Below are 11,465 nucleotides of genomic sequence, written 5' to 3' on the forward strand. Positions count from 1 at the left end.
AAGAGCGTGTTGAGATCATGTCTCAACCCTGGTATTTGTAAGAGCACAAGTTATGTTCCACAACACAATGCTCCACAGGCGGGGAAGGAGCTTCTCTAGCATGATGTTTTCCTGGATGTGGACTTCTGGTCAACAGTGTGGCCATGACGGTTTTCCATACTCCCTACCTTGTACCCTCCTTCGTCTGTTCCTAGGACAAAAGTAAGTATCAAGAAAACACACAACTGTAACCGATTAGAAAGGAAAGGGACTCTAGAGGATCTAACCATGTTCATTTTACAAATGTGGAAAACAAATTTGGCTGGTCATTCACCACTCTTTCCACTGATTGCAATCAGATGTCTTAAATGAGTGGTTGGAGTGACAGAGTCAAAAAAGGGAGACCATGCCTCTTTATTCCTTTTATGTAGAGCATGCTAGAGGAATAGCAATGCAAATATACCTTCCTTTCTGAATCTCGGGTGTTGTAGAACTTTTAACATCTGTTTGGGTATCTTGAGCATAAAGTCATTTTCTTTGGGAATGTCAAAGTTTGGACTTTCAGTATTATTGGCTTAATATCCTGCAGTAACCAAGAGGTGAGATAGACCATGGAAAGTAATGGCTCAGGTTGCTTGACTAGAATGTTAGCATCTTTTAAGCTTTTCAGAGAACTTTCATATTCAGAATTGGATGTGTATTTGTGATACAGTCATACCCATACCCCTACATCTCAAATTCCTGCATCAAAAGAAGCTGTTTTGTATCCTCTTATACTTACAAACAGTACAGAAAAGATATTTGGTCAATATGTTGGCCATTCTTGGTACATCCGTTACAGAAATCTACCTTTTTTCTCAAAAATAAATGCAATTGGATTCACATTTTTGTGTATTTGGGCCAAATTTGGAAACTCTAGCAAGCACAGACATTTAAGAATTGAGGGGGAAAAAATTGAGGAGCAAGTCTCAGGAGGAAGTAACTTCATTGTCAGTAAGGTGTTCTGGTGGCTGATATTTCAGGCACTTTCACAATCATTTTGTAATACTTTATACATGCTTTTATAAAAGCACTTATCACTTTGGGGGGATAACTTCTAGGGCCGACTGACTCTACCCCTTTAAAAAGTCAGGAATCTTATTATTCATTATGTAATGCCAGCTGCTGGTACAGAGGGGGCTTATGTGCAAAGCCAGCTATGAAGAGAATAGGAGGGAATTATCATTGAATACATGCCATGTGCCAGGCATCGTGATGGTAGAGCTCCATACATCATTTAATTTAAACTTTTCAGCTATGTAAAATAGATACATTGGGCATTACATGAACTATGTCTTTCACAGACAACATACTGAGGGTTTGCAGAGTGTAAGTAATGTCCCCAAGATTGCAGCCCATCTAGGTTGCTAATCAGTGAGTGACATTTATCTATACTTATATGCCTCTATTATATATGGCATAAATAGTCACCTTATGCTCTTCTTCTAAATGATTGTATTAAATCTATCATCTGATGCATTTTTCTACTCTTTCTTTTAAGGTTCAATTCTATCAGTCTCATTTCTACCAACTATTTTTGCGTATCACTCTTTAATTGAGATTTTGATTGTGCCATGTATTTTGCTAATTACTAATACCTCTCTATTTATAATTGCCTATTTATACAATTGTGCTTGCCAATTCATGCTTTTATCCATGATGTTTCTTCTGCATGGTATACTAATAGTGGTAATAACAGCTTGAATTATTTCAGTACTTGTTGTGTAATTGACATTATTTTAAGCATTTTTTTTTTCTTTTTGAAAAAAAAATTTTTATTGAGGTACAATTGATGTATAACATTATGTTAGATTCAGCGGTACAACATAATGATCCGATATCTGTGTACATTGTGAAATGATTACCACAGTAAGTCTAGTTACCATCCATCACCACATATAGCTACAACCATTTTTATCTTGTGCTGAGAATTTTCAAGATCTACTCTCTTAGCAACTTTCAAATATATAATACAGTATTATCAACTATATTCACTATGTGATCTAATACATCCTCATGACTTATTTATTTTATAATTGGAAGTTTGTACCTTTGACTCTCTTCACCCATATTTTAAGTGTTTTGCATGAACTAAGTTATTCTATTCATCTACCTCAAAAGATGAAAATTGTGATTATTCCCACTTGAAAGATCAGGATCCTGAACCGTAGGAAAGATAATTACCTTGATCCACTATTTTGAGAGGATTGCTTAGTATTATGGATCTTAGACAATATTAGCTGGGTTCAAATCCCAGTTCTACCACCAGATTTGCTAGTTAGGCAAGTAACCTACTTCTTTCAGCCTCAGTTCCATTTGAAGTAAAAGTGGGGGTAATAATAGTATTTGTCTCCCAGAGTTGCTAAATGAGTTAATATATGTGAATAGCTTAGAACAGTTTCCAGATACAAAGTAAGTACTATGTAACTATTTGTTATTATAACAACTAATAAATTATTATTATATTACTTGTGTCTCCAAAGCCACAACTCAGGAGTAATAATCTCCAGAGCATTTTTCTTAGTCCTGTGTTGGGCTAAACATACACCCTTTCTACTTCCAAGGTGCCCTGGAAATACATACCTCTACTTTAGGAATATGTTGTGATAAACATATCTTTTGGATAATAGGTCTCTATCACTAAGCTAATCTTAAAGGTGGGGTTATATCATTTCTTTCCTTCAATATTAAGGATTTTTAATCTAGTAGAAATGAATGTGATAGATTCCAGAGTCAAAAGTGTTTCTTGGGTTGAAGAGGGCTTCTCATATTTATACCTGTGGCAGCTACGGTAAGCTGTTAGCTAAGCTGCCATTGGAGGTAAGCACAACCAGATACACCAGATAACATGACCATTATGTTACACCAGATAACATAACAGCCGTGACCTCCACAGCTTGGCTGAGGATGCAAAGTCTCTAGGTAAGAGTGAAAGTAACTCTTCCATCTCCCCCAGTTCTCCCTTCCCATGAATAAAGCAAAGACATGGATGGTGGTAGGAGATGGGAAACATCAGCCTAGGAGAAAAATAAAGACTGTGACAAAGAGAGAAAACAACAAAAATTTTGCTTCCACCATTTGAAAAACAATTCCTCCTTTTTTAGAGCTCCTGAAAGATGCCAAAATATCACTAAGAATGTGCCAGAAATCATGAAGTTTCCTTCAGGGGCCAAAGGTAGTGTGGAGCACTACCCAATTAAGGGTAGAGCACCCAATTAAGGGCCCTCATGAATTAGAGTACAGCAGGGTCCCAAATCACTGTATATCTTCAGCTATTATGAACAAGTCAGTGAGAGGTCCCTCAGAGACAGGAAATGTATTTGATGAAGCTTGTTGTATCATATGCCAATGACTTTCTTTTCCTTTCTGTTGATTAAGCTTTTATGTACTTGTAACAGGAGTGTTTGCAAGGTATGGCAAGTTAGTGAGAAAGAGTCCTATTGGTTTAGTCCTATTGGTTTACTGTAATAGAATATACCATAGTGTAGGTGAGCTGAAATGTGCCTCCAGGATCATACTGTAGTCCCCTTGTGGCAGCACAGTCAGCAAGGACATTCCAGTGTCCTTCCACATCACTTCTAGATGAAGAGCCTCACTCAACCCACCCCTCCCCAGTGTTCAGTCAAACTTGTTGTACACAGGCTCCTGCTCTTGACAGAAAGCTGACACATGTGAGCAAGAGACCCTGTTCACAGTTAGTTCCTATGCGAGGGATCAAATAGAATTATCTTGTGTGTGCTTATCTTGTCATAGGTGCCTCTTATGATGATTCCCAAATGATTTTGATGGAGAACATTCCAGAGGTGACTCAATTCATTCTTGTGCGGTTAACAAATGCCCTAGAGTTGCAAGTTCCTTTATTTATAGTCTTCACTATCATTTACTTCATCATTCTGGTTGGGAACATTGGGATGATTGTATTGATCCTGTTGGACTCTTGTGTCCACACTCCCATGTACTTCTTCCTCAGCAACCTCTCTCTTGTGGACTGTGTTTATGCCTCAGCTGTCACTCCCACGGTAATGGTGGGGTTTTCCACAGGAGATAAAATCATATCCTACAATGCATGTGTTGCCCAGATGTTCTTCTTTTCAGCCTTTGCCACTATCGAAAGTTTCCTCTTGTCTTCAATGGCCTTTGACCGCCACGTAGCCGTGTGCAAACCCCTACATTACACCACCACCATGACAAGTGCTATGTGTACCTCCCTGGTCACTGGCTCCTACATCTGTGGACTCTTACAGTCTTCCATCCATGTTGCCCTCACCTTCCACCTCTCCTTCTGTCATTCCAACATAATTAATCACTTTTTCTGTGACATTCCTCCACTGCTGGCTCTCTCTTGCTCTGATATCCACATAAATGAGATTGTGCTCTTCACATTGGCAGCATTCAATGTCTTTTTCACCCTCTTGGTTATCTTGAACTCTTATCTGCTCATTTTTATTGCTATCCTGAGGATGCGCTCAGCTGAGGGACAGAAGAAGGCTTTCTCCACCTGTGTGTCTCACCTGACCACTATTTCCATCTTCTATGGGACAATCATCTTCATGTACTTACAGCCAAGTTCTAATCATTCCATGGACACAGACAAAATGGCATCAGTGTTCTACACTATGGTCATCCCCATACTAAACCCTTTGGTCTACAGCCTAAGGAACAAAGAGGTCAAGAATGCATTTCAGAAGGTGGTTGGAAAAGCAAAGTCTTCACTGGGTTTAGCCTACTAGTTAAAAATAACAGGCAGGGTGCCTGGTTGGCTCAGTTGGTTAAGCGACTGCCTTCAGCTCAGGTCATGATCCCAGAGTCCTGGGGTCAAGTCCCACACTGGGCTCCCATCTCCATGGGTAGTCTGCTTCTCCCTCTGACCTTCTCTTCTTTCATGCTTTCTCTCACTCTCTCAAATAAATAAAAAAATATTTAAAAAAATAACATGCAAACCATGTGATATTTCTTTTTTTTTAAAATTTCTTGTGTTTTTTATTTCAGCCATTCAGACATGGGTAATATCTCATTGTAGTTTTTTTGTTTGTTTGTTTTATTTCTTTTCAGCATACCATTATTCATTGTTTTTGCACCACACCCAGTGCTCCATGCAATCCATGCCCTTTCTTAATATCCACCACCTGGTTCCCCCAACCTCCCACCCCCCGCCCCTTCAAAACCCTCAGATTGTTTTTCAGACTCCATAGTCTCTCATGGTTCACCTCCCCTTCCAATTTCCCTCAACTCCCTTCTCCTCTCCATCTCCCCTTGTCCTCCATGCTATTTGTTATGCTCCACAACTAAGTGAAACCATATGATAATTGACTCTCTCTGCTTGACTTATTTCACTCAGCATAATCTCTTCCAGTCCCGTCCATGTTGCTGCAAAAGTTGGGTCTTCATCCTTTCTGATGGAGGCATAATACTCCATAGTGTATATGAACCACATCTTCCTTATCCATTCGTCCATTGAAGGGCATCTTGGTTCTTTCCACAGTTTGGCGACCATGGCCATTACTGCTATAAACATTGGGGTACAGATGGCCCTTCTTTTCACTACATCTGTATCTTTGGGGTAAATACCCAGTAGTGAAATTGCAGGGACTTCTAGTATCTAAGAATATTTTTGTGAATTTTAATTCTTTCTTGTCTTTCATTTCTCTAAGAAGTTCCCTTCCAAATGAGACTGGTTCTGTCCATGCTTTGGGAATATGACAGGGTAGGAAAAATTTTGGATATCTTTTTCCAGAAAGAGGATGTTGCTTCTATTTTAAAATGAAGACTATAGTCCTGGATACTATAAAATCTTAAGACTACCTTGGTCTAAAGAGCTTTGCAGATGAATCTCTTAAGTGTATGATACCAGAATTACATTTTTAATTACTAGTTTTTAAAATAACTATGATTTTTGTACATGATACAGAGGCATGTTTCTCAGATTTTCATGCTTTTAAAAATTACCTTGAGAGACATTGAAAAGTAGAATTATAGGAGCTATCCAGATAATCTAATTTAGTATATTTCTGGTAGAACCTAGAAATCTGTAGAATTATCCCCCACTATCCACATATACCTGGATCCTAAACTTAGCAAAAATGCCAGTGGTGAACATTGATAATAAGGGATGCTATTGGGATGCCTGGGTGGCTCAGTTGGTTAAGCGGCTGCCTTCGCCTCAGGCGTGATCCCAGCATCCTGGGATCGAGTCTCACATCGGGCTCCTTGCTCAGCTGGGGTCCTGCTTCTCTCTCTGCCTCTGCCTGCCACTCTGTCTGCCTGTGCTCGCTCTCCCTCTCTCTCTCTGACTAATAAATAAATGAAATCTTTAAAAAAAATAAAAAATAAATAAGGGATGCTATTTGAGCTTAATCTATTTAGTCCCTGCATTGCAGAGAGAAAAACAGTTCAAAACATTAAAATATATCCATACCTGTCCCTTAACTGAGTTCTCATAAAGTTCATGTAAGAGACTATGGATGGGGAGGACTGCCTGGATTCTTAACAAGTTTCTCCTGTATTTCAGATGAGTTTGGTGAGCAGGTCACACTTTGAGAACTCTTTCCCTAGACCAGCAGTTCAAAAGCACTGTTGCAAGACCAGCAACATCAGCTTCACCTGGAATTTTTTATAAGAGTCAATTATAGAAATCCCCACCCCAGACTGACAGCTTCAGAAACTCTAGGAGTATAGCACAACTATTTGTGAACTAGCAAGTCCTCCTGGTGACTCTGAAAGGTTTGGAAACCACAAGACTCACCCTAGAAACACTAATCTGGAACAGGGGTTCTCAACCTTGGCTGCACATGACAATAATCTAGAGGAGATTTTTCAAATACTGCTGCCTGAATCCACCTCCCCAGTGTAGGATTGGATGGCTCTAAGAATAAGACCTGAACACAAGGAGATTGTCAAATGCAGTCATTTCCTCAAAGCCTGGCACAAAGAGGGGATTGAGACCAAAGAAAAGAGATAATATTTATTCAGCATCCAGTGTCTGCTCATTATCTGCATGTGTGAACTCATTCAGATACCACACTACCTCTGAGGGGATCAGCCATATAGAAAGGAGGAAATGGAGGTTCAGACAGAGGCAGAGGGTGCAAAGTGAGAATTTTGAACCTAAGTCTGTGGGACTCCAAAGCAAACCCTTTCCAGTTTAGCTCAGCTAACAACTGTTTAACCCCACAATACAATGTAGTGAGAATAAAGGATATTATTCTCCGAAGAGAATTTTTCTCTTTCCCTTTTGGTTGAGCATCTAACTCATAATTTCCAGTTGGGTCATGATCCCAGGGTCATGGAATTGAGCCCCATGTCAGGCTCCATGCTCAGAGGGGAGTCTGCTTAGGATTCTCTCTCTCCTTCTCCCTCTGCCCCTCCCTCCACTCGCTCTCTCTCTCTCAAAAATAAAAAGATAAAAAATTTTTAAAAAATATTTCTCTTTTATCAAGGACTACTAGTCTCCTCGGTACAACACAATTATCTTTGTAACTAAAGCACTGGGACACAAAGTGACATGAAAAGTCACAATAATATTGATCAACATCTCCCTGAAACTGTTTAAATCTCCTTCAATATTGACATTCTGAAGACCCTAAATCCCCATTCCCATCACTGCTTAGAGCAACAATGTTGGTCTTTGAGGTCATCAGAGGTATGTAAAGGAGAGACCGTGTATTCTGACCATACGTTGCTACTGTTACAAATGAAACCCTTGCTATCTGGGGATGTCTGTCATTCCTGTTTTCTAGAAGTTTTATGCTACATACTCATTTAGATAAAGTAGCTTAGCTGGGAATCCTGCATGCTCCAGTGAACATCTACTTTTAGGAAAATGGATGACTGAGAACCTGAACATTGGAGTGCGCACCTTCATCAGATCCCAAATATCTCATCGCTTCACTGGAAAGAAATAGGAAAGACAGTAAAAGGTGATTGTGTGCCCAGAAACCTCCATTCCCTGACCTTCGAAGTCCTGGTGGGCTGGTGTGATGTATGAGTCAGAGGGGCTGTGTAGCACATTCAGCAGGCAGGTTTAGATAATGATTTAACCACTTCTAACACCCTGTGGTGGACAGTAGTGGAATAATGTAGCAATTCATCGCCTCTCAAAAATGCTTCTGTAACTTTTAATAAAAAATTTTTTAATAAATGCATACAACTAAAAGTTTGTGTCAGATTATCTTGGGGAATGGGAGTTCCTACAGACTGAATGTGTGCCTCCAACTTTCATATACTGAATCTTCATGTCCCATGTAATGGTAGTAGGAGATGGGTCTTTCAGAGAAGGCAGTTTAGGTGTCTGGTCAAGGTGATTAATGCTCTTAAAAAAGAGATCCCAGAGAAGTCCTTTGTCCCTTCCACTATGTAATGAAGAAGTAAAAAGGACAGCCATCTTTGAACCAGGACAGATTTTCACCAGACATGAAACCTGTCAGTGCATTGACCTTGGACTTCCCAGCCTCCAGAACTCTGAAAAGAAGTAAATTTATGTTGTTTATAAGCCACCCAATCTATGATGCTTTGTTACAGTGGCCTGAGAGAACTAAAACAGAAGCATTAAGAACAGCAGAATGAACTAAAGCCTTCCCCCAAACTAGTAACTCTGACTTGATTTTAACAATACATTGAATTCCAGATAAACGGTGAGGGGAAATCTTTTTAGTTGAGCCACAGAAGAATGAAATGATATCCTTGGCCACTCAGGTTCGATCAGGCCAGGAGGGAATTTTCTACAGGTTAAAAAATGACCCCTGGACCTGGCATCTGATGGGATTTGTACACCCTGAGGACCTGTATTAGCTCATACTTCTGCCCTCTCATCTCTACAAAGCTTGATTTTTAATAGGAACCATTAAATGCTTATTCAGTGAAAAATTAAACTAGTGAGTGAGGGGATGTGTGACTGGATGACTACATGAGTGAATAAATGAAGGAGTGAATGAACTGAGATTGAGTAAATGGGTCAACACCAAGAGCTAGGTCCCTAATGTCTAATTACAGGACTCAAGATTTGCTCATTTTATGTGCCCAAATAGAGGGCATCTCTCAGATCACCCCTCAATGTTCTTTCTTCTCTAATCCTATGAAAGTAAAAACCATATTTCTTCTCATTAACTAAACCCAACGCTTACGTGTTAGGATAGAGCCCACATGTCATCCTGAAACCTTTTGAGGCATTTCAGATGATATAAAGTTCAAGAAATTTCCTTTGCCTTTGGAGACATATCTTGAAAGGAGTTGCTGTGGCTGATACAGAAGAGATTACTGCCTATGTTCTCTTCTAGGATTCTGATGGATTCCTGTCTCATACTGAGGTCTTTTATCCATTTTGAGTTTATCTTTGTGTACGGTGTAAGAGAATGGTCGAGTTTCATTCTTCTACATATAGCTGTCCAGTATTCCCAGCACCATTTATTGAAGAGACCGTCTTTTTACCACTGTATATTTTTTCCTGTTTTGTCGAAGATTAACAGACCATAGAGTTGAGGGTCCATATGTGGGCTCTCTACTCTGTTCCACTGGTCTATGTGTCTGTTTTTATGCCATTACCATGCTGTCTTGGTGATCACAGCTTTGTAGTAAAGCTTGAAATCAGGTAACATGATGCCCCCAGTTTTATTTTTGTTTTTCAACATTTCCTTAGTGATTCGGGGTCTCTTCTGGTTCCATACAAATTTTTGGATTATTTACTCCAGGTTTTTGAAAAATACCAGTTGAATTTTGATCAGAATGGCATTAAAAGTATAGATTGCTCTAGGCAGTATAGACATTTTAACAATGTTTATTCTTCCGATCCAAGAGCATGGAATGGTCTTCCATCTTTTTGTGTCTTCTTCAATTTCGTTCACGAGTGTTCTGTAGTTCCTCAAGCACAGATCCTTTACCTCTTTGGTTAGGTTATCTTATGGTTCTTGGTGCTATAGTAAATGGAATCGATTCTCTAATTTCCCTTTCAGTATTTCCATTGTGAGTGTATAAGAAAGCCACTGATTTCTGTACATTGACTTTGTATCCTGACACGTTACTGAATTGCTGTATGAGTTCTAGTAGTTTGGGGGTGGAGTCTTTTGGGTTTTCCATATAAAGAAACATATCATCTGTGAAGAGAGAGAGTTTGACTTCTTCATTGCCAATTTGGATACCTTTTATTTCTCTTTGTTGTCTGATTGCTGTTGCTAGGACTTCTAATACTATGTTGAACAAGAGTGGTGAGAGTGGGCATCCTTGTCATGTTCCTGATCTCAACGGGAAGGCTGCAAGCTTTTTCCCATTGAGGATGATATTTGCTGTGGGTCTTTCATAGATAGATCTGATGAAGTTCAGGAATGTTCCCTCTAACCCCTATACTTTGAAGCGTTTTAATCAGGAATGGATGCTGGATTTTGTCAAATGCTTTTTCTGCATCATTGAGAGGACCATGTGGTTCTTCTCTCTTCTCTTATTAATTTGTTCTATCACATTGATTGATTTGTGAATGTTGAACCATCCTTGTAGCCCAGGAATGAATCCCACCTGGTCATGGTGGATAATCTTTTTAATGTGCTGTTGGATCCTGTTTGCTAGGATCTTGTTGAGAATCTTAGCATCCATATTCATCAGTGATATTGGTCTGAAATTCTCCTTTTTGGTAGGGTATTTGCCTGGTTTGGGGATCAAGGTAATGCTTGCTTCATAGAAGGAGTCTGGAAGTTTTCCTTCTGCTTCAATTTTTTGAAACAGCTTCAGGAGAATAGGTGTTATTTCTTCTTTGAAAGTTTGGTAGAATTTCCCAGGGAACCCATCAGGTCCTGGGCTCTTGTTTTTTGGGACATTTTTGATCACTGCTTCAATCTCGTTACTAGATATCAGTCTATTCAGGTTGTCAATTTCTTCCTGGTTCAATTTTGGGAGTTTATAGTTTTCTAGGAATGCATCCATTTCATCTAGGTTGCTTAGCTTATTGGCATATAACTGTTGATAACTTCTGATGATTCTTTCTACTTTGTTGGTGTTAGTTGTGATCTCTCCCTTTTCATTCATAATTTTATGAATTTGGGCTTTCTCTCTTTTCTTTTGGATTAGTGTGGCCAATGGTTTATCGATCTTATTGATTCTTTAAAAAACCAGCTTCTAGTTTCATTGATACGTTCTACTGTATCTCTGGTTTCTACCTCATTGATCTCAGCTCTAATCTTAATGATTTCCCTTCTTATGTGTGGAGTTGGTTTGATTTGTTGTTGATTCTCCAGTTCTTTAACATGTAGAGACAGCTGGTGTGTTCTGGATTTTTCAATCTTTTTGAGGGAAGCTTGGATGGCTATGTATTTCCCCCTTAGGACTGCCTTTGCTGTGTCCCATAGGTTTTGGACTGAAGTGTCTTCATTCTCATTGGTTTCCATGAATTGTTTCAGTTCTTCTTTGATCTCCTGGTTGATCCAAGCATTCTTAAGCAAGGTGGTCTTTAGCTTCCAGGTGTTTGA

The 11,465-nt window shown here is 39.3% G+C and overlaps 1 protein-coding gene across 1 annotated transcript; it reads left to right on the plus strand.

The window, feature by feature from the left end:
• The first annotated feature begins 3,794 nt into the window (after nt 1-3,794).
• LOC116862425 (olfactory receptor 5B12-like) lies at nt 3,795-4,748 on the plus strand. The gene has a single exon (XM_032849698.1). It carries the CDS (start codon nt 3,795-3,797, stop codon nt 4,746-4,748), a length of 954 nt encoding a protein of 317 aa, XP_032705589.1.
• Nucleotides 4,749-11,465: the final 6,717 nt, after the last annotated feature.

The sequence above is a fragment of the Lontra canadensis genome, unplaced genomic scaffold (genome assembly GCF_010015895.1).
Source record: "Lontra canadensis isolate GAN:19392208 unplaced genomic scaffold, GSC_riverotter_1.0 scaffold242, whole genome shotgun sequence".
Taxonomy (NCBI): Eukaryota; Metazoa; Chordata; class Mammalia; order Carnivora; family Mustelidae; genus Lontra; species Lontra canadensis.